Here is a 23,232-nt window from a genome sequence, read left to right on the forward strand (position 1 = left end):
CAAAGCCTTTTGTGTTATATATTGTATTTTTGTGGCGGCCTTATGCAATGTAATAATTCTGTTGACATAACTGCACATACTACCTTCTGGGTACTGTACTGCTACAGCGCAGCTCACCATAATTTAAAGATGAAGGTACTGTGAAGTCCCAGTTGATATTCAGGCTCAGTTTTATACATGCCTGCTAATAAAATTCTATTATCTTGTTTTATGTGTCTCCTACACTCCTGCTTCAGGTGCAGCAAATCATGTGTCCTCATTCCTGCTTCCTTTTGTTTCCTTGACCCCAAATGGAGGCTAAAGTTGCTTCTTTTCTTACTAAGACAGCAAAAAGGCTGGGAAGTTCTGTACCAGCTGGAGTGCATCTTTTCTCTAGGTCCAGCTGTATGCTGTGGTGCTGTCATGGCTACATGATGTGATGCAAAGGGGGACTCTTCCCCTATCTCATATCACTCTCAGCGTATAGGCTATACGCTGTAAATAATGTAACATATATAGTGTAGAAGTTTTCTGCTGGTTAGTGAGGAAACATAGTGAGTGAACTTTTAAATTCAGACACATTCACAAAAGTCCATTAGAAAAATAATGCAATGTGAGCTCTCGGATAAAAAAATATACTGGTTTCATTTTGATGCAGCCCACCTCTCTGGGGAACCTCTGCCAGTGTTTCACCACCCTCAACATAAAAAAAAATCTTCCACATATCTAGTCTGAATCTGCCTTCTGTTAGTTTAAAACCATTACCCCTTGTACTATTGCAACAGCCCCTGATAAACAGTCTGTCCTCGTCTTTCTGATAAGCCCGTTTTAGGTACTGAAAGGCTGCAATAAGGTGTCCCTGGAGCCTTCTCTTCTCCAGACTGAACAACCCCAACTCTCTCAGCCTGTCCTTATAGCAGAGGTGTTTCATCCCTCTGATCATTTTATGGCCCTCCTCTGGACCCGCTCCAACAGGTCCATGTCTTTCCAGTGCTGAGGGCTCCAGAGCTGGACGCAATACTACAGGTAAGCTGTCACTAGAGCAGAGTGTACGGTGACAGCTCCCTTGACCTGCTGGCCGCGCTTCTTTTGATGCAGCCTGGGATGCGGTTGGCTTTCTGGGCTGTGAGCTCACATTGCTGGCTCATGTCCAGCTTTTCACCCACCAGTAACCCCAACTCCTTCTCAACAGGGCTGCTCTCAATCCTTTTATCCCCCAGGCCATATCAATATTGGGGATTGCCCCAACCCAGGTGCAGGACCTTGCTATTGCCCTTGTTCAACCTCATGAGGTTCATGTGGGCCCACTCCTCGAGCCTGTCCAGGTCCCTCTGGGTGGCATCCCGTTCCTCAGGCTTGTCAGCTGCACCACTGAACTTAGTGTGGTCCTCAAACTTGCTGAGGGTGCACTGGATCCCACTGTCTATGTCATTGATGAAGATATTAAATAGTACTGGTCCCAGTATGAGCCCATGAGGGACACCACTTGTCACGGATCTCCATTTGGACATCGACCTGATGACCACTACCCTCTGGATGCAACCATCCAACCTCATCCACCAGACAGTCCACCCATCAAATCCATACCTCTCCAATTCAGAGAAAAGGATGCTCTGGAATACCATATCAAAGGCCTTACAAAAGTCCAGATACATGATGTCCATAGTTCTTGCCTTGTACACTGATGTAGTCACTCCATCAGAGAAGCCCACTAGGGTGGTCAGGCAAGACTCGCCCTTGGTGAAGCCATGCTGGCTGTCTCATACCACCTCCCTGTACGCTTTCTTTGACCTTCCTTTTCTGGCTGACATATCTGTAGAAGCCCTTCTTATTATTCCTTGCGTCCCTTGCCAAGTTCAGCTCTAGCCGTGCCTTGGCCTTCCTGCTTGTCCCTGCCTGTCCCTGCTTCCACTGCCTGGGCATTTCCTTCTTGCCCTTTAGTTTGACCTCAGGTCTCAACTCAGCCTTACAAGTCTCTTGCCTTCCTTTTTGGATTTCTTACACCTGGGGATTGAGAGTTCATGTGCTCTCTGGAAAGCATCCTTAAAGATCTGCCAGCTCTGTTCTGCTCCCTTGTCCAGGGAGTTTCCCAGGGGGTCCTATTGTCTGACTCCTTCAACAGCTGGAAGTTTGCTTTCCTAAAACTTGGGGTCCTGACTTTATTCTTCACCTGACCCATATACCTCAGGACTGCAACCTCCACCAGTGCATGATCACCGCAGTCCAGGCTACCTCCAGACATCACCAATTAGCATTGGTGACCATCAGGTCCAGTAACGCACCTCCTCTGGTAGGGCCGTCTATTATCTGGCTTAAGGAGTTATGCTCAATGCACTCCAGGAGTTTCCTGGATTGCCTGCAGCTCGCCGTGCAACAGACAGCAGATGTCGGGGTGGTTGAAGTACCCCAGTAGGATAAGAGGCTGTGAGCGCGATGCCTCCTGTGGCTAGAGTAAGAAGGCTTTGTCAGTAGCCTCCTCTTGATCTGGTGGCCTGTAGTAGACACCAGCCACAAGGTTACCTTTGTTGCCTTGGTCTCTAATTCTTACCTACAAGCTTTCATTGTATAGTGACAATTACTAGGTCCATGTGTTATAAAAACATGTTATAAAAAGTGAAGTCTGATCAAAACTGCCCGTCGTATTTAAAGACTCTGCAAATAAGCAGAAGGGATTCTGCTCATGGGACAACTGAAAGGCTGTTTGCTACAGAATACCCTATAGTGATATGAAATGTAAAATATTTTTAAAATGCAAATTCTTCAAAGATTAAAACTCCACAAGTGAGAACACCTTGCAGTAGATTTTATACTAGTCTTCCTTACAGAGCAAAAGCAGATATGTGACTACATACTGATTTAAAATCCCACAGTCCTTAGGTGCAGGGTCTCTAAGACCATAGCTGCCCATTAAAATGAGGCTAGGAATACCAAGTTTATCTAGTGCCGCCACATTTTCCTATAATGCCAGACAGGCAGTTGGAGAAGGAGACTTAGATGTCCGTCGGGGAGAATTAAAAGTAGCACTGCTATTTTCTTTTCTTCTGTCCTAACAGAAATTAATAGCTGTGGAAGCAGTTACAGTGGCAACATGAAATTTTATGTGGATGTCAATTCTGTATTTTTCAGTATCACAGTGCTGCTTTAAAATTAATCCCTCTGATCTTTTGCTTAAAATTTACTTTATTATTTATTTATAAAATCGTCACATACAGGATCTTTTTTCTAATAGATTTACAAAGATGATCGTTTTATGCTGTATTGTATAAATCATTTAGGCAGCTTCTAAGCTTATTAAATTTTACCTTACATGTAATTATTGTATTTAATGTTGTTTATTGTGCATGACCATAACTATATTGACAGGTTTGAATTAGGGAGCCTCTTTCATGGAAAGCTTAAAAGCCAATAGTGTTTGTTTATATTTTGTTTTCAACAGAAATACAAAAAAAGGGGATTTAGTATTTATTTGTAGCTAATCTATCCCTGTAAATGAAAGGCTAGCAAAGTTGAATAAAACAACACTCTTGCAAGAATTAAACTGCACTTCTCCTTCTGTTTAAAGTTCAGCATGCTCCTACACTTCAGAGCTGGCTGTGGACCAATAATAAAGTATTATGTTTTTTTTCCTGGAACTGAAAGACTGCCTATTACAACAACAGTAATACTGATAGCATAATCAGCATTTCCTAAATCTGATTTATATCTCTTGTCTGCTGAGTTCACGTCATACAGAGTTTGTATATTAATCTGTGCCAGCAGAAGGATGAATTGGCAGTTTCTGTCAATGCAGATGAAATGTTGTGATTCTTCACATTAATTTGCATGCTGTAAGTATTTATAAATTCCAACAGGATATGGAATTCGATGGTTGTTCATATGTCTTTAAAGTCTTTATGTGCAAGTTGCTAGGACTCTTCCCAAATATAATCTAAATCCATATTACCACTGTTTTCCCACCCTACAGGAAAGCTTCTGTACAGTGTCACACAAGAGTTTGTCACTCGGGTGGCCATTCCATAACTGACCATAGTCAAAAATATGAAATACACACTTGCCTGTGTGTACATACACATAAGTCTGTACTTTTTCACTGTTAATATAACTATAAATACAACACAGTTGTAATTCTTGGTCTAGCATTTTTCCAGTGTTTTAGCAATCCCTTCTTGTTGCCAAATATCACATCTACTGAATTAGATGGTCACCTTTTTTTTATATTCAACAACTTCTGTGTTGAGTATTTATATTTGTGGGACTTTTCCCAATTGAGCTGAAAGGCAGGAGAAACAATATCAACTATACTTACTTGTATTAGTATTACATTATTTATAAGATTATTGTAGTTCTTTCTTAGAGCAGCTCCAAGCTGGGAGTTTATTTGTCAGTTTTTGCCTGCTTCGGTAAGTGTGTTACAGAAGCTTGTCACGGGGCTAGGACTGCTGTAGTATTAGGTCTGTTTGTGAAATTACTACATGCTAATTTAAAAGCAGCAATATTAGTGATACTTCAAATCCCAGTCATTCCTTTTCTTTGTGTTCATTAAACCACATCTATCTGCTTTTGCTTTCCCATACCTCTGATGATAGGAGAAAAGGGGGATAGAAAACCATCAAAACACAGATTATTTTTGCTTTTACCTTTATAGGTATGTTTTTAGGTATGTTTTATGCGCAGTTGTTAGGGGGTGACGCTGCTATTGAACTTACATCTGAGGGAGGATGGTTGCACTAGAGACAGGCTGGAGTTAGATCACTTTTGTCTTTGCTTGAATGATGTATGTATTTTTTTTTGTTGTTGTTGTAATTTCAGTGATGAAATAGGCTTTAAAGCACCTAATCCTTGTGTCTTTTCTTTTCTGTTTCTAGGCAATCCGAAGCTTCCAGATGTCCTTACACATCTTTCCAATGAACCCTGAAGTATGGAAAGAGGACCTTTCCTGGGCAAGAAAACTACATGAGCAGCAGAAGGCAACAAAGACTGAGGCAGTGCAAGCACTGGCAAACGAGAAACAGCTTGCGCAAGAATCAATCCCAGACTACGACTTTGAAAGTGATGAAATTGTGGCAGTCTGTGCTGCCATCGCAGAGAAGGAGAAGGCTCTTCCGGCAGCTAAAACAGTAGTGATTGTGTCTGCTTCAGGCACAGTAGAGACTGTTACTGAGAAGGAGAATTGTCCTGCAACTCCTGATGAAACCCTTTTCATCAGAGCCCGATAGGGTAGCCTTAGAGGCTGCCACGCTGTTTTAAGAACTGACGTCATTTATTGTATTGGGCTTGCTTTGGTTTTGTTTTTTAAGCAGTGGGAGGGCCTACAAAAGTTGACAAATTGGAAGTTATTTTTCTTTTGTAAATTCAAAAAGCAATGACCAGAGTTGTTGTTCCATCCATATTTTTGGAGAAGAAAGCCAGGAGCTGATTCTAAAAATCTTATGCACAAATGTAATTTAAAATGCTTAACTACATTCTAACAACTGCTTTTATCTTTATGTATTTCATAATTTTACAAGTTAATGTCTACATCTTCCCAGTAATTAATAAGCTTTTATTTACACTGTAAAAAAAAAAGTTTTAAAAAAATCTATTTCAACCCTTATTTTTTAACATTATTTATCTTCCACTTAAAGTGTGAGCTGTTCTCTGTTATCAGAAGTCTTTGTTTTCATCAAGACTACTTTTTCTATGAGGAAGTTTCCTGTGAAGCAGAGATGGATTGTTATTTTGCTTGTGTGTGTGTGATAGATCTGGCATGTGGTTTTGTCCGCAGGACACAGGTATCCAGCGCCGTGTGAGCGGTGCCGCCCGGGGGGAGCGGGACAGAAGCCGCTTGGAGCGGGCTGGGGCGGGGAGCGGCCGTTCCGTAATCTGTTCCGTAATCGTGTTTGTATATTCCTCTGTCCGTGTTGTTGTTGTTTTCTTGTTCCCCTTGCTGTTCTGTTAAACTGCCTTTGTCTCAACCCCAGAGTTTTGCCTTTTTTTCTTACGGTTCTTCCCGTGTTGGGAAGGCCCCAGTGAGCGGCAGGTGGTTTTTTGCTGCCGTCTGGGGCCAAAGCACGACAGGTTTGTAATCAAATGAAATCAGTGGAGACCTGTATGTTGCTTTCACAGGTGAATGTGTTAAAAGCTTTCTGATTAGATGAAAGGAAATGCTATACCAAACACCCCTGAGTGTTTAGTTATTACTAAATGTTTCACCAGGAGAAAGAATATTCAGCTGAGACTGAAACTGGCCCGTCCTTATCTTGAGTGCTGTGCTACAGACATCACCAAAAGTAAAATGGTGGGAGCTGGAAATATGTATGTCTGAAGTGTATTGCGGTCAGCCTTTTCTTTCCTACTGAGGCTAATCTGATAAAGGGTGTCAATTTGTTTTTCCTAATTCTTACGACCTGCCATTTAAAGTGTGTTCTTAGTGAACCAGTTTTTCAGGACAGCATTGCCTGAGTCTCCCTTTTTATCGTTTTCGGATTTTGGATGCTGTGGTGGGTATTCACATTGTGTTAACTTAGAGGCATAAAGTAGGAGATTTGTTTAATGTTCGTCTTTCTTTAGGGGAAGGTGGCTGTTGGTCCTCGGATGGGCAGTTCAGCGAAATGAAGTCACCCTGCTTCTTTGATGCGCTCTGTGCTGAGACTGCTCTCTTTTCACTGTCTCGGTGACATGGTCACCTCCTAACGGGACTGGAAAAAATAGTCAGCTGAGGAATTCCTGGGGAATTTAGGATTGGGAACACGTCATTTCTACTTTATAACATTTTGCATGATGGAAACATTTGAGTAATAGTTTTGTAGACAAGTGAAACCTTTTGAAGTCAGTCGTCTTTTCCTTTTTCATATCTATTTTCAAAATAACACATTTTAAAAGGAAATAACATCGCTCAAGAAACAGTGATTTTTGCAACAGAAAGTGTATTGTAGAAAAATTTATCTCAGGTCATACTTTCAGTTGAGTATCAGAGGACGCTTACAGTCTTTTTGTTGAAATTAATTATCCCTTTCAAAAACTTAATTGCTGTGTTGTACTTACTAAGTTTTCATCAATTTGCAAGATTCTTCCTGAATGTATTTTTGTGTATATGTGAATTTTTAGATCTGTGCTGGCACGCACGCACACAAAAAATTTACACTTTTTAACATCTCCTGAGTATTCAGAATAATTATAATTACAGCAACTAAAATATATTAAGAAATATAAAACTTCACCATGCTACATTTTTATTTGTTCTTTCAGTTCAGAAATAGATCTTAAATGCTTACTGAGTAGGCATTTGGTTGAGATACAGCTGTTCCAGTTGTCCCAGCTGAAGAATTTCCTAATCTTATTTTTTTCATAACAACCTAAATAATACAATCTGTTGAGCCATAGGAAGAGTTAGTATGAGAAGGATTTGAGCAGATTTCTTCAAAGAAGAAACACTCTCTGGCTAGAAGAGGAGATGAGTGAGAAGCTGTAAGGTATGTTTTCATTTTGAAAGGAGCTCAGCTATAATCCAACACATCTTTTCTGTCTTTGCGCTTTATGCATGTGCCAGTGTGATGTATTTACCCATGCAGGCAGAGCTGCCTCCCGGCTTTCAGAGGGACATGTTATCACAGAATCAGTTTCCAGTGAAATGATTACAGAACTCCTATTGGCTTCAGCCCTGCTGGGCCAAGCTAATGGAGAGCTGTGCAGCCACCACACCATCAGGCAGAACGGCTGTGCCAGGTTCGAGGGGTGTTTGTTTCCATCCCCTGTACTAAACTCATTTTCCTTCTGATTAGATTAGGTTATGAATTCTAGGTATTGTCAGGACTGTGGTGTCTTGTAGAGCACTGTAGAGCAGATAAGTTCTTGTGACGCTGTTCTCTTCAAACTGGGAAGATGTTCAAAAATTGATGATTTCAACATTGTCTTTTGTACAGCATGCCGTGTTTTGCATGTATGGGATTTTTTGGATCTCTTTTGAATAAAAGAGTGACATCTCTGCTGCTTAGTGATGCATGTTTATTCTTTTGGTTATAAGAAGAATGAGGGTTACCATTGACCATTTTAGAGTGTTACTCATTTAATCAGTTGGCTTCTACTGCCTCTGCTGAATATGGTAACGTGTTTTAGTGAAGAAAAAAAAAATCTCAGGAAAAATGTCTAATAAAAGGTAGTGCTCAGTGCTTTTAAACCTCTCAGGGGTATCCAAATGAGGGACCCAAAGGAAAAAGCCTTTGTTATAAAAAATAGGATATCTATGAAGCACACTTTGCCAGCAGGAATTTATTTTTATTGATCATCACTAGTGGCAGAGGCTGCAGTAGCTTCCATGTGTTTCCCTTCCATATGAATCATACATTGAAGTGCTGAAGTGTTGCAATGTCATTAAAGAGGAAATCTCAGCAACAACAGTAGGTTAGGTGGATTAATTTTGCTTAATTTAAAATCTACAATTAAACATTTAAATATAATTTTTCCCTTTGGAGCCCGTTATATCCAGTGGAAAGAAATACACAGCCTCAGAGAGCCATTCACTTGCCTTCTGTTAGGTAAGTATCTTAGCATGAGCTGAATCAGCCTCCCAAGGTGCCTAATTATTTCCATTGACTACAGAGGAACCTGGAGGTGACTGACTGGCATTAACTTCAAGTGCTGAAACAGGGCGGATGAATTCCGCACTTATAGATGGAGATAAGTGTCTTTAAAAAACTAAACATAGATTATACTGAGAGAGAATAAGTCCTTTCTGACAATCCTAGAGGATAAAAAGTGTGGATCAGATAGCACAACAGTGACTCTAATTTGATAATTCCCTAAGAGATTGGATTTTAAAAATAGTTATGGAGGGGAACAACGCAAGTGTAAGAGTTTCCTCTACTCTTCTAGTTCCTGAACGTTGTCTTTGAGTATCTATTGGTGTTGGGGATCAAGATGAGCAAGGTAGCATTGGAAACTTACCTGGGTATACAAGATAAGTGCTCCCCAGATCCTCAAACCAAGAGGAAGGAGGTAAGAACCAATATTGAGGGCAGGTGCTCTCTTAGTTTATTTTGAGGTCATATAATAGCTATAAGACTATAATAAGCGTAGTTATAACTGGGGCGCAGGAAAGCAGAAGCACGTGGGCTTGGTTTATTGGCAGGTTGCAGACACCCTGTGTTTATTGTAGGTCAGTATCATGTTAACATCATGTTCTCAAATGGATTGGAGTCCTTGGCCTGTGGTTTCTCCAGAGAGGGCTACTATAGGAGTGGGAGGACCTTATGAGCATGGATGATGGCTGGATCCTGCCAGATGTGCTGGCCTGGTTTTGAGGGCTGATTTTCTAAGAGCTGGAACTGTAGGAGCTATAAGGATTGTAGAGGGTAAATGATCAAAGGGAAAGATTAGAGGTGGGGAATGCATTGACTATTTGGGTTCAGAAAGCAGGTGATTTAGACTTCAGTTGGTTTCCAGATCCAGTAAAGCTGGCAGGTCTAGAACAAGGCCTAGTAGTGGAAAGGTCTGGTGGTATTTAGTAGCTCTAAAGGCTGAACAACCCCAGCTCTCTCAGCCTGTCTTCATAGGAGAGGTGCTCCATCCCTCTGGTCATCTTAGTGGCCCTCCTCTGGACTCACTCCAGCAGGTCCCTGTCCTTCTTATGTTGGGGGCTCCAGAGCTGCACACAGTACTCCAGGTGGAGTCTCCCCAGAGCAGAGTAGAGGGGCAGAATCACCTCCCTCGACCTGCTGGCCACGCTTCTTTTCATGCAGCCCAGGATGCGATTGGCTTTCTGGGCTGCAAGTGCACATTGCCTGCTCATGTTGAGCTTCTCATCCACCAGCACCCCCAAGTCCTTCTCCTCAGGGCTGCTCTCAATCCATTCTCTGCCCAACCTGTATTTATGCCTGGGATTGCCATGACCCAGGTGCAGGACCTTGCACTTGGCCTGGTTGAACTTCATGAGGTTTGCACGCGCCCACCTCTCAGGCCGGTCCAAGTCCCTCTGGATGGCATCCCTTCCCTCCAGCGTGTTGACCGCACCACACAGCTTGGTGTCGTCGGCAAACTTGCTGAGGGTGCGCTCAATCCCACTGTCCATGTTGCTGACACGTTAGGATGTTAAACAGCACCTGTCCCAGTACTGACCCCTGAGGAACACCACTTGTCACTGCTTGCCACTTGGACATTGAGCCATTGACTGCAACTCTTTGAATTGTGACCATCCAGCCAGTTCCTGGTGGTCTGGGACATGTGGGCAGGACAGACTGCTGGAAGTGAGGGAGCGACTGCCAGTCGCAGGACTAGCAGGATGGAGTCAGGGAGGTATAATTTTGGTATGGGGAATTTCTGTGAACACAGAGGACCGGGGAAGGTGGATGCAGATGTGGGAGGCAGGCTGTTCCAGGGCTGCATGGATCTCTGGGCACCCGGAGTGGAAGGGGGCATTAGGTATGAGAACAGAAGCCCTTTTGAACATACAGAAACTATTCCTGATACCTAGCAGGAAAATAACCTTTTCTTTTAACTTCCATGTAGAAAATTAATCTCTAAAAAATTGTAGCTTTATTTTACGAGACTTGTCATCCTCAGGGAGGCCGAGGAAGATAATTCAGTAGTGTGTGTGTGGTCAGGATGGAGGAGGGTACTGAGCTGAGCGGGACTGTCGGGCAAGTGAAGGAGATGTAATAATAATCTGTCACCCTAAACAAAGGCACGCTTGCCCAGTCCTTTTAGCCAGGCTCCTTCTGAACACCCATCTGTGTCTGCAACTAGGCAGTAGAGATGCTCCCATTTTATCTTTGTGCACTGCCATTGAGTTGTGGCAGGCAGTCCCAGTATTGCTCCGGAGACTTTGTAGTCTGTGGGCTGGTTGGGAATCCTTGAGTTCATCACTGAGGGAGTTAGTGGTGATGATGTTGTGTCCAGTCCAATGCTGACACACCAGCAATGCTGTGGGCAGGAGGAACACCTCAGGCTTATAGTACGTGTTTGCTAAGGTCAGCTAGAAGGTCAGCTACTTAAGAGGGTCTATTCTTGCTTAAAGTTCTTCCAGACCACATGTATTTCTCAGTAATGATGAGAAATAATAATAATAAAATAATAATTATAAAATAATAAATAACATACAAACAATTAGAAATAATAAGCCCTTACTTATTTAAATACCTATTATACGCTGTAGATATTCATTCTGTCATTGCATACAGTACCAATGACATTGGTGTACTGCGTCGGGCCAGCTGCGAAGGTGTGGTCCAGTATTGGTCCAGGTGGTGTATCTGCAGGTGACGGTCCCACCTTCCCGCCCCACCAGGTACTGTTTCCTGTCTTGGGAAGTACGATGAGTGTATTCTATTTGTTGGTCACTAGTAAGCAACAGACCATAGTTAGGTGGTTTAATTGCAAAGAATTCAGGCAGATCTTTATCTGGAGCTGCAGTAGGACCTTGAGTAATACTGTTCTCCAGCTTAACTGGTGGAAAAGCACCTACTGCTGCAAATATTTGTGCACAGATTTAACTTCACTTTCTACATGTATCACGGCAAATAAGCTCAGATACTCCCTTGTTAAAGGACAATAATGGAAAAAGACTGAGATTTAACTGAGTGTAGTTTTTCATTTTTGTTTGTTTGCATGAAAAATTTTCACGGTTGTGTCGGTGCTCTTGGGGACATTTTTGAAAGATGTCTGGCTTTTGCTAATGGTGATTACTCTGTAGAAACTTGGAAACTTAGAGAACAAAGTATGTTTTGAGAGCAGCTGAGCGCAAAGCGTTCCGAGATGGGAGGCTTGTTAAGGTAAGGAGTTGGCACTGAATGGCAGACTCATACAAACTTCTAAGATCAAGCAGAACGTTTCCATTTAATCATGGTCTCCAAAATTACTTTGGTCAGTACAACTGCTTAAACATACCAACATAAGGCTCAAGATTACAATAAAGCATTTCACATGAAAACACTTTAAGCAGCATAACATGCTTAGTATTTGACAAAACATCCTCCAAATACCTGTACAGAATTACTTTGATAAACAGTGTTTCTGGAACAAGATCTAACCCTTACAACATAAAACACAAAACTCCTTTTTGTCAGTGGTTAACAGCTGGTTTTGGTGATGTGTTTGCCATTAAAATTCTAGGAACAAATGATTATCAAGGGCTGCAAGACCAGGATATGTTTCTATATAACCTATACTTTTAAATGAAGATTCTGCTTCCATGGTTTTGTACATTTATTTGATGGAGTATCAGATTACACAGTCATAAAATTCTATTTACTATTTAAAGTAAAATGATAAATGTTATGAAAAAATACCTTTATTACATCAGTGGTGCTTTAACTAAAGTGAATATTAAGACTATTAACCAGGGGTTGAAAGTTTTAGGCCCTGATATTGAAAGCACTTCTATATGTCCTTAACTCTACATGTAAGGAGTCTCCCTGGCAGCAGAGGGACTACTCTGATGGTGATGTTAAGTGTGCCTAAGTGTGCGCAGAACGTGGGCCAAAGTACTCGGAGAGGCACGGATGTGTTACACAGAGAAACATTCTCAGCACATAAATAAAACCTGGCTTTTTAGTATATACATATACTGAAAAGAAATATTATTAACTGAAAGGATGTGTCTTCTTATTCTACCTAAATAGCGCAGATATTCCCATTTCACTCAGAAAGTGCTTATGTATTCTCAGCTAGAGAATTACCTCATCAGCTGTGAATCTAGTTTGGATAACAAATCTAAACCAAGAATGTCTTTTATCAGCAGGAAATACTAGGGGAAGAGAAGGCTGGCAATCGTTACTACATACCTTGTATTAATAAAAAACCTTCTCATAGAGAAGAATAGACTTTTAAATATTTTCAATCCTGATTGATATATATACAATGGTAAAAATTCACATTTTCATGCTTTAGTGAGACACTTTAAAATCCTGCCCCAGGCAGCTCTCAGAGTAGCTGTGTCCAGTTCCTAGCAGCTGCCTGACATTCAGCTCTAGTACCAGAAGCTTAAACTCTTGATAGCTGAGCAACCATGGGGAGAGAAAACACAGTTCTACCAGATTTGGAAAGGGAAAGAAAGAAAAAAGGAAGTGATGGGTCTTTCTATTTCCAGAGGCGCAGTAGCTTTCCTGTGTCCCAAAAAAGATAAGGCAGTTCATGTTTCCAGTCCCATTAGACCTGCCTTGCACCATTTCTGATGGCAGGGCCCAAGTGCAGTGTCTGTTCCACACAGTCCTCAGTAGTCTAAAAGAAACGTACCCATCACATGGCAAGAGAAAAATAGCCCTTTGGAGCACAGCTGAACCCCTCTCCCCTCAAATAGGCCAAACACCTATCTATTGCACCAGTTTTTCCAATATAGCAGGAAGTATCCCCAGGGTTGAAGCCTTTCACGGCTATCTAGATACACTTTTCTGATAAATTCAATGTCTCTGTGGGAAAGGTGACCTGGAGAGGGCTGCCCTTGGACGCAGAGCTGGCCCCGCCACCAGGCCTGACCTCATTCACCAGGAAGACGCTCTCAGAGTCCTGCCCCTGTGAAGAGTCCGAGGTCTCCGAGCTACGCAGTGTCCTTACAGACGTGGTGTCAGACTGAGCCAGGCTGGCACTGGGGCCTGGAAGCAGCACACGACCCCCGACGCTGCTTTCGCTCAACTCCGGCGGGTAGAGCAGCGTTTGTGAGGTGCTGCTGATCTCCCTCAGCTCGCGGGAGATGAAGGAGGGTGACTGACTTGACATGGCAGAGGAGGTCCGGCGGCCATCCACGCAGTTGAAATTGGCCCCCGAGTGCTGCCTCCGAGCCCCTCCAATGCGGCAGAAGAGGCATTTGATCTTCTCGATGGCTTTGCTGAGTACAGTCTTGCGCAGGAGGATGTAGACCCACGGGTCCAAAATGGGGTTCACCGAGGCAATGCGGATGGCTTGCAGGTCAGGGTTTTGCCTCACATCCTTCACTGATTCCGGCTGGTACAGCTGGTTCACGAAGACACGGACCTGCCCAAGGAGATTGGGGAAGAGAAAGACACAATTATACAATTTCATCAGGATATCAAAGTTTACATTTCAAGACAGAGATCTAGATTTGCTGCTGTAAGCTAGGACAAGAGAAGAGGCTGGCAAAGGCAGGCATCTCAGATCGGCAGCTGTACGTTTATTTTTGAAAACAGCAAAAAAAATCACAAAGTCCGCTGTAAATTGGCTGCCTTTGTTACATGTAGGAAAGGAATGGCTCTTTCTCTCTCCATCTGCTCATAAGTAATCCTTGAACCTCCAACTTTTGGCTGATGTTTTTAAAAATTCCTTTCTCCTGATAGAACCCAGCAGCAAAGATGTAGACTTGTATCCTGCTTCCTCGGTATACTTCAAGTCTTACGCTACCTGTAAAGAGATAATCTGACTCCACTGAGGAGACCTGGTTCCTCTAGCAAAGGTCTAGTAATTTGTTTATTTAGAAACAAACTGAAACACAGGTTATAATTCAAGTACGTTAGACTCCGGAAACAAGCCCAGAGCTGTTGATTCCAAAGTTTAGAAATGCATTGTGCTGGCACCTGTCCTTACTGGAATTGTTTGTATACCCTCAACTGTTTGCTGCCTGCAATATGATGATCACTGTCAAATAGCTGTTCTCCATTTTAGCAAGACCTGTGCAGTGTCCAATTACAGGAAGGCCTGGGAAAACCACCAAAAAGAACTGATAATCAAAGATGCTGTTTTCTTCAGACTCCTTAAGGTAAACCAAAATAAATCCCTTAATTATCTTATCTGTTACACTAAAAAGAGAGCAGCAAAATAGTGAGGTTTTTAAAATCTCATCCTTGACTCCTGAAATTAATCAAGTCTTGCCTAGCTAGGAGGCTACAGACAAGCGTTTAAATAAATGAACCAAACTAGAACAGCCCTCTTAAGTCTTTTTTATCTGAAGTTCTGTGTGAGAAGCAGAAGTCTGGCTAAAAATTTCACAATTCTGTTCGGAGGAATTTTCCTGCAGCATGGCAACGTGGCGGCATTCGGCTTGTCGGAATTCAGAGACTGAGTGTGCTCCAAAGCTATCAGTGAAGTATGTTTAAAATAATGCAGAGTCCCTCTTTGGAAGTACTATGCATATAGTCTCCTCAAACTGACTGTCAAATTGATGATTGCCTGTATTTTCTTTCTCAGTACATTTCTCTAGGTTTATGGGTAACAAAACCTGCCCATGAAATTCAAAATATGGGAAAATCTGGAATTTATACAGCAATATAATGATCTGAGTTTTATTCCCAGTTACTTTCCTCATGATTTCTAACACTGCAGATGTCTTTTTGACAACTAATTTGACTTTATTTTTCTGTGAAGCCAAAAATGCAATTCAAGTACTGCAAAGAGTACTTCTATACGTATTTAACTTATTTTTATGAGCTTTTCTTTTATTAAGCTCTTACTAAGCTTCACTTGCTTTAAATTAGTTCATTATTTATTTAATATTAGCCTCCTGTCCAGTACCTATCACTACATGATGAGAGAAGTGGTAAGACAGTGGAAGAGGTTGCCCAGGGAAGCTGTGCATGCCCCATCCCTGAAGGTGTTCAAGGCCAGGCTGGATGGGGCTTTGAGCAGCCTGGTCTAGTGGGAGGTGTCCCTGCCCAGGGCAGGGGGGTTGGAAATAGATGGTCTTTAAGGTCCCTTCCAACCCGAACCATTCTGTGATTCTGTGATTCCACCTATCACTGGCTGAGACAAGACCAGCCCCTCCAAAGGCCAGAATTTTTATATACCTACAGTTTGGCTGGAATTCATTGATGACTCCTTAAAAATGCCCTCAATTAAAATCTCTTGCCGTTTGCTGGTGTGTGGGGTGGCACAGGGAAGCCAGTCTCATCGGACCCAGCGACACCTTCCCTGAGCGCACCACTAGATGGCACAGGTGTCCCACGGATGGGTGTCCCACGCCACCGCGTCGCGCCCCAAGGCCAGGCTGCCAGCAGCCCTGCCGCCTGCCCTGCGCGGAGCCGCATCCCACGGGAGGCCGGCCAGTACGGGAATGGGCAACCGCTGGCTAACCTGGCAGGTGGGGAGAAGATTTGTGGCTCAATTTATAAGCTTGTGCAAGAAAAGCTGCCATTAGCCGCACTGGCGCTGGAGCTGAAATGCAGTAGTTGGGATTCCTGAACTGGGAAGGCTGAAAAATAAGCTGACACAACGTTGTTTGTTTGGCATCGGCTAAAATCTGTTCTTGAAATACTTGGCCATTTGTGTGAGATTTTTTTTCCCCTCCAAAATGATAAGAGGTCAAACATATAAACAGACAAAGGTCAAACTTCCACAGGGGATTTAACCCGCGCCATAATGACATTTCTTTCCAAATGCTCCTTTTCTTTTTCTGTACTGAGATTTCCTTATGCAGGGGAATACACCCTGAATGTGTAAATGCTGGTCTGTGTATCTGACCGGTTGATCACTGGTACGTGCCCTGAGAGCCAGGAGTCCAAAGGACAGGGTCGTGGGAGTGGAGGCCTTCTGGCAGCTCATACAATTAAATGCAGTCATTACCGGGAAGATTAGAGGTGTGACAGGGAGGGGTATTTGCTGATAAATTCATCCAGATCACAGAACCAGAAGGCACACTTTGAAGACAGCTGAACAAGTACACAGTCCAACTTTGGAGACCTGAGTTGCTTTTTTTTTTTTTTGAACTTGTAGATAGAGTTACACATCAGTGATTTAATAGTGGGATTGTTCTTTTGATAAGCAGCATATGAAATTGAGGTACCTACTTCACCTTCCTCTGTCTACCTGGTAGAGTTTACGTAAAGACAAAAATGTCTTTAAGTGCTTACTCTGTGGCTGAAAAGGACAAGCACTAATTGCACAGTGCAGCCTGCTTTATGTTATCTCTCTACGCTTTATTTCCTTTTGACTGATACATGGCACGTATAGGTTATATGAATGTATTTAGTGAAAACTTTAGACTGTACAAAACTGTTTCTACTTCCTAGAAAGGTCCCGTGTCTTTTATTAGAAGCTCCCCAGAATGTCTAATGCATTTACCAGTTCGGATCTATTGCTGGGATTACATCTTAATCACAATAAGGTAAAAATTAATCTGTGTTGGAATGTCAGTTTTTATCATTTCTTTACACACTTGTGAAATGGCATTTACTAATGTATCATCTACAAGAACAGCGAGAGATGTATCTGTTCTGGCTACAAGTCTTCTCTTGCAGGAGGTAGCACGATAAAGGATATTGCCTTGCATTTTCTAAGTGAGTGCCGAGTAAGTGGAATTCACTACTAACTTATCTAATCCGATGCTTGAATTTGTGCAATTTGAAATCCTAATTAAAGAAAGAAGCAAATTAGAACAATTCAATTCTCAAAAGAATGAGTTTTGCCATGTTACCTTTGTAGCTGTAAAATTCCGGCAATGTATCTCAAAAGTACTAGCAGTTTGTTTGCAGTTCTGTTAAGAAGCACATAGCTCCAAGGTATGTTGAGTTCGTGCTCAAGTGATAGGTACTTGCAGGATCAGAGTCCTGTCTGCCATCTGCTGCTTCTCCTTTTTACTAACAGACGCAAATTGTGATTTCTAATCCTATGAAGTACTGTAAAGTGACTTATACAGTTACAGTCACACTGGTAATTGTCTTCATAGCTTCCACCTGCCCTCAAAATCTCCCCACATACTGATAAGATAAATTTAAAAACCGTACGGTAGTAAGCAGAAACAAGTTTTTCAGCTCTACAAGCCAATAACCTTTGCCCTTCAAGGCCTTGGTGTCTGCTTGGTGTCTACTCCATTACTCAAAAATCGTGTCTGTGACCTTGCTGTTGGCTGCGGACAGTCCCTGATGTTTAAAGAGAAAAGTCAAAACCAACCAAGCCAAAAGAAAATCTAAACTTTTAAATTAATTAAACATTAAGTTAGAAACTTCTGATTATTTAATGCAATCAATCAGTTGTACACCCTGAAACATTGTATTTTATTTTCTACTTCACCGTAATTTAACAACAGTGTTCAGTTGTTAGGAAAAGATCATGCCCTTAAAAATCTTAAGAGTATCTGACAGACTGCTGGAGGGAATTACAGACTTTGAGTAGTGTGTGCCTATTACTCTTGAAAGAGTTTAGTTTTTTTTTAAAGGCTGGATAATAATTTCTACTCTATTCTTGACAAATTCTCTGCTAATGTAAGTTATTCCCTACTTTTAACTCTATCCAATTCTATTTTCTAAACCCACAATATTTTAAAAGATGAGACAACCAGTGTGGAGTGCAGACAAGACTCAACACACAATTTATGTATTTTCCTTATTTGATTTTTAAACTATTGTCAGATGCTTCTTCATGTCTTTCACACCACTTTCTGTGCATTGAGACATCAGGTTCTATCAAAAGTTTCCTTTCACTAATGTTTTTTGTTCAACTTTTCTTTCCTTGGTAAATTTGATCAGCCTTCAGTTCTGTCAAGTTCATTCAGCACTTCGCACTATCTCCCATAATTTTGTTACAGCACTTGTAACTGTAAAATTTTGCTGATTTGATTAATAAATCATTAAGGCACTAAACAACCCTACTTGTAAACTGAGTGCTGGAGCAGCTCATTATTAAAAACTGCTGTTCTCTCTGACTCAGCTTACTGTTCTTTAACCACTTCTTAAATCAAGACAATCCTTTTCTTATTATTTCAGGACCATTTAATATTTTAAGACTTGAAAACTTTTTGTCAAACCCTAATAAATGCAGCCTGCTGGACTGCCTCTGTCTGCTATTTTATTATGTTGTGAAAGCGTTCATTCTAAAATGTTAGAGGTTTATGTCCCTCTTTCAGAAGATGCTTTGCTTTGACCTAAGTGATGGTTTATTCAGCTGAAATCTTCAGTAGGAAGTCCGCTCATCAGAAAACTTGAGTCACAAAGCACCCTCTGTGCCTGCTTTGTGCATCTAGAATCATACCGCCACCACCTTGCCACTTGCCTGCTCTTGGTGACTGCCAGGCTGTCCTTTTATAGATGAGCCTCGCGCTCAGTTGAGAGCCCCCTAAAACTCTGCCAAGTCATCAAAAATGTACATCTATATTAGTTATTTACCCCTCTCTGCTGGTGGCTATTTCTAGGGATTTATAGCGAAAAAGTGTCACTTCTTTGAGTTTGTATCTCAATTCTCAACCCCAGTCTATATGCAACCAGAGGGCTTATATGCATACACAGCAGTGCATCATGGCACGAAGAAGCATATGTGGCTATAGCTTATTCCTGCCGGGAGGAGGCAAATAACTTATAAAAGCTACTTAATAATGAAGAAATTTAACCACACTGGACACTGTGATGATGTGTATATATGTGGTTGTGTTTTGTTTTCAAAAGAAAGCTTCCTTTTTCTTTTCTTAGTCATCCAAGTGAAATGACAGCCTCTTACTTCATTTCAGATATAGGAAAAATGTGCTGCTTTAGCAGGAAAAAGCTAAGTTACGTGAACACTCCCAAGGTATGGAGTGCTTTTATACACTGTGCTTTTATAAGTACTGAAACCAAGGTCTGAAAGAGCTACACAACTTCATCACCTGCACCTTCACATACCTTCTGCTATATGCAAGTTTTTTAGTTACTGTTTAAATAATAAAACTTTTGCCCCACCCAGGTTCATTAATTTTAACTGTTGAGACTCACGTTCCCTTTCTGGTAACCCCTCCCTCCTCATTTTTCCCTTTTTTTTGGTTGTTTTTTAATATTCTGTAAAAGACTGCTTAGCTTCAAATGGATATGAACAATTTCACTTCACATTTCACATTCAGACTTCTCAGACTTCCCCTAGCTGCCCCTTCACCGGATAAAGTTTGGCTTTCTTCTGAAATTGCTGAAGTCCATCAGCTCGTACCCCATATCATGTTACGACACTATTTAATTCCCAGAACACATTCTCTGCTTTTACCAGCTTCTCTTTTGAAAACGCAGTATTGTTCTCTTGTGAAGTAGCTGTTATAATACTAGATTAGTCAAATTAAGTACTGTTAACCCACAGTACTGTCAGGGTTTTGGCCACTCTGTGACCTGATGCCTCCTGGTGCAGCAAGTCAGCTTACCCCTGCGGTTTCTGGAGCCAGACTGCACAGCAGGTTGTGCGCGGTTTCTCCATTTAAGGTACGTGCACCTCCCGGGGACACCCTGCGTGCAGCTCAGGCAGCACCTCTTGACATCCCTCAGATATCAAGCAATAAACAGGTGGCACCGTGCTCGGTCATGCCACGGCACAGCGCTAAGTGACAGCGCCGAAGGACAGGAGACGTCCTTCGGCGACAGCCAGTGCGCTGGCGCTCCAGCACAGCCACACTTCACTGGCTCCTGTTTATGTCAGTAATGTGGCAAAACTGGCCCGACCCTTGCGATTACAGCTCCTCTGGAGCAGGGGGATGGCCTCGCCGACCTCTTGAGTCCTGTTCACATGTACTTCTCTAAACTTCCTTACCGTGGTATACACTATCTGTTCCACATACCCAGCTGGCCAGCTGTATTTCACATACATTGTAGCCCCGCTACAACAGAGGTATCACCCTACCTTAAAACAAACCTTCTAAAAACGCTTTGTCTGACAACCACTGCTTGGCTCCCTACGCCGTGTTTTAGAAGGTGGCGAATAAGGCAAGCCAGCTATTTGTTTAATGTCTCTGAGCCAGCAGAGGAGAGAAGTTCGCCAAGTTTTATTATGGTGGGTGGCAAGCAAGAACTGAGCCTCCAGCTGCGGGCTGGGGTTTTTTTGTCTTCCTTGGAGATAAGGTGCAGGAATAGAAATAAGTGGATCCTGCACATTCAGTTCAATTACAATAATTGGATCATCTGTGTCAGAAAATTAGCAAATAGTTAGTGGTAATGTTGTCTGACATTTTGGTATGATCTCTAGGTTTATGTGGGCCAGATTCCTCCAACTCTCATTTAACTGAGCATTACACTGACGGGTGGTTGCACCGAGTTCACTGCTCCCACAGCACGGAGCTGTTGGAGGGATGTCTGTGTGGGATCTACCCCAGAGATGGTGGGTGAATCCCTCAAGAGGGGAACCTTGGCTCAGGTTTTGGGTGTGAAGCACTCTGCGTGTTGCTGGTGCCAAGCGAACAGAGCTCTCTCCTCCTTCCGCACATCAAGGACTGCTGCACCCTTCAGCAACAGCGTGCACATTTTTCAAACACAATAAACATGCAGAAATGTAGGCCAGACCCAAACCTCACTCATCACAAATTAATTTTGGAAGTGAACTTTGAAGTGAACTTTAAAGCTCTCAGTAAGATTTTGGCTAAGTAGAGTCTAGTTGAACAGCGGAAAAATTATTGAGAATTTTTGGCGCTGTATTTTAACCAATCAAAGGAGCCCAGGACTTGGGATGAGTGTGTTTCTTTTCTTGTAAACAAATCAACACAACTTTCTCTCACCATGCATGTACCCTAACAGCCTTTACGTTACTGTAACAGTTCATAGCACCAGCTAAATAGAAGTCTGTCCTACAAGCACAGACTAGGAGGAGAAAAGACTCAGCGGTGCGGGTGATGGAAAAGAAGGGTTGCACAACATTACTCACCACCAGAGGAATGGAGCAGATGACCACCACCAGGGAAGTGGCAATGAGCAGAATAACCATCTGGATCTCTGCTCCGGCCATCCGACGGAAGCTCCGGCGTCTGCGAAAGTCAGATAAACGGCTGGAGGTGGTGTCTGTCCCCAAGGATGTGCGTCGCATGAACTGGCGGTGCATGCGAATTAGGGCCACGCACACCAGGATGTTGCAGATCACGGTGACCATGATCAGGAAAGAGCTGAAGCCGGCGTACATGTAGGAATATGCCGCATGGGTGGCCTCCTTTGCTTGCCAGTCTATGAAACACCAAGTGTAAGGGTACTGCAAGGTAGATCTGCCGAGACCCATGCTGGGGAGGGCACAGAACAGCACGTTGGAAGCGTAGATGGCAAAGAGCGTGAGCCCTGCCAGCTTCTTGTCTACATAATGGTTGTAGAAATAGGCATGGTTGATGGCCAGGTACCTTTCTATAGACATGGCACATATAATGCTGAGACCAGAGAGTCCAAAGAAGAGGAGGATGAAGGAGCTGTACTCACACAGCGCCGGTCCTCCCGGCCAGCGGTTCTGCAGGTAAGTGGCAATAGTGACCGGACTCACCAGGCAGGTCCCCAAGAGATCGGTGACTGCCAGCCCGCAGACCAGCGTGTAGAAGGTGGTCTCCTTCTGCTCCTTCCTGGACTTGCAGAGCACCACGATGGCTATGAGGTTGCCCACCACGCCAAAGATGAACATGACGGTGGGAATGGTGGGGGGCTTTCCACCCTCGGCCCCGCTGGCCGTCCCGTTGGCGGAGCCGTTCGCAGGTGGCATGATGGTGGGGTCGAAGGACATGGTGCCCGCACTGCGTTGCCGCCGGGGAGCCGAGTGATGAAGGCAGGAGCTGGTCCAAAAAGGAAAGGCAAAGTAAGGGAGGGCAGGGGCGTGAAAATAAAAATTCAAATGAGGGAGAATTTAAAGGAAAAAAAAAAAAAAAGGTGGTGTGTTTTTGTTTAAAAAAAAAAGGAAAAAAAGGTCCAAAAAGGGAGCCGAAGAGGGGTGCTGTCTGGTAGCGGGGGGAGCCGCGGCCGCCTCTCCCCGCGCAGACCGCGGCGCTCCGCCGCCCAGCCCGGGGGGGCCCAAGCGCGGAGCGGAGCCCGGCGGAACCCGGCCGCCTCAGCGCCTCTCGCACCGACGGCGAGGAGGACTGTGCGCGGCGCTGGGGCGGCCCTGGGCGGGCGGGCGGCGGCGGCTCCAGGTGCCGCGGGGGGCGGCGCGGGAAGGTGCCGGAGCGCAGTGGCCGCCGCTCATCCCCCTCCCGCCGAGCCGGCGGTGTAGTGCGGTGCGGCGCGGTGCGATGCGCAGCGCCGGCTCTCCTCTCACTGCCACCCCGCCGCGCTCCCGCCGAGTTTCGCCGAGGAGGGCGGGGGCGGCCGGGGCAGCTCCCGCCGCTCCTCCCCGCCCTCTCGCCCCATTGGGCCGCGCCGCGGAGGGCAGGTTGAGCGGGGCCGGGCGCGGGCGACACCGCCCGGGGCTGCCGGCGGGGCGAGGCGGGGCGTCCGTTGGCGGCGTCCGTTGGGGGGGTGTGGGGGGGAGTGTGTGTGTCTGTGTGAGGGGACGGCGGGCAGCGGCCAGGACGGCGGCACCTGCCCGCTCGGCCGTGTCGCGGAGGCCCCCCGGGCCGCCCCGCGGTGGTCGTGGATGGCAGGGAGGGCTCCTCGCACCTTCCACTGAGGGGCACCGCGCCCTGAGGGGCCGCCATGTTCCAGCGCGGGGGCCTGG

At 44.0% G+C, this 23,232-nt stretch overlaps 2 protein-coding genes across 4 annotated transcripts in view; one reads left to right on the forward strand and one right to left on the reverse strand.

The window, feature by feature from the left end:
* The window catches only part of LOC128902209 (5'-AMP-activated protein kinase catalytic subunit alpha-1), a 67,788-nt gene extending 59,837 nt beyond the window's left edge, over positions 1-7,951 (forward strand). For all 3 annotated transcript variants that reach the window (XM_054184719.1, XM_054184720.1, XM_054184718.1), the window contains exon 5: positions 4,845-7,951. In XM_054184719.1, coding sequence (XP_054040694.1) covers positions 4,845-5,195 — 351 coding nt within the window. In that variant the 3' untranslated portion in view covers positions 5,196-7,951. The remainder of the gene's footprint in view (positions 1-4,844) is intronic.
* A 3,809-nt stretch (positions 7,952-11,760) lies between these two features.
* Positions 11,761-22,846, reverse strand: PTGER4 (prostaglandin E receptor 4). The gene is made up of 2 exons (XM_054186591.1): positions 21,475-22,846; positions 11,761-13,920 (listed from the first exon to the last, which is right to left on the reverse strand). The coding sequence occupies exons 1-2, from the start codon at positions 22,303-22,305 to the stop codon at positions 13,327-13,329; spliced, it is 1,425 nt and encodes a 474-aa protein (XP_054042566.1). The 5' UTR covers positions 22,306-22,846; the 3' UTR covers positions 11,761-13,326.
* Positions 22,847-23,232: the final 386 nt, after the last annotated feature.

This window comes from Rissa tridactyla, chromosome Z (assembly GCF_028500815.1).
Source record: "Rissa tridactyla isolate bRisTri1 chromosome Z, bRisTri1.patW.cur.20221130, whole genome shotgun sequence".
Classification (NCBI taxonomy): Eukaryota; Metazoa; Chordata; class Aves; order Charadriiformes; family Laridae; genus Rissa; species Rissa tridactyla.

Excerpts from the sequence above, each read along its gene's own strand:
- PTGER4 (XM_054186591.1), bottom strand. The coding sequence starts at position 22,305 with ATGTCCTTCGACCCCACCATCATGCCACCTGCGAACGGCTCCGCCAAC. Across the intron at positions 13,921-21,474 it reads TCTGCTCCATTCCTCTGGTG|GTCCGTGTCTTCGTGAACCA; the intron begins GTGAGTAATGTT and ends CTCCTTGGGCAG.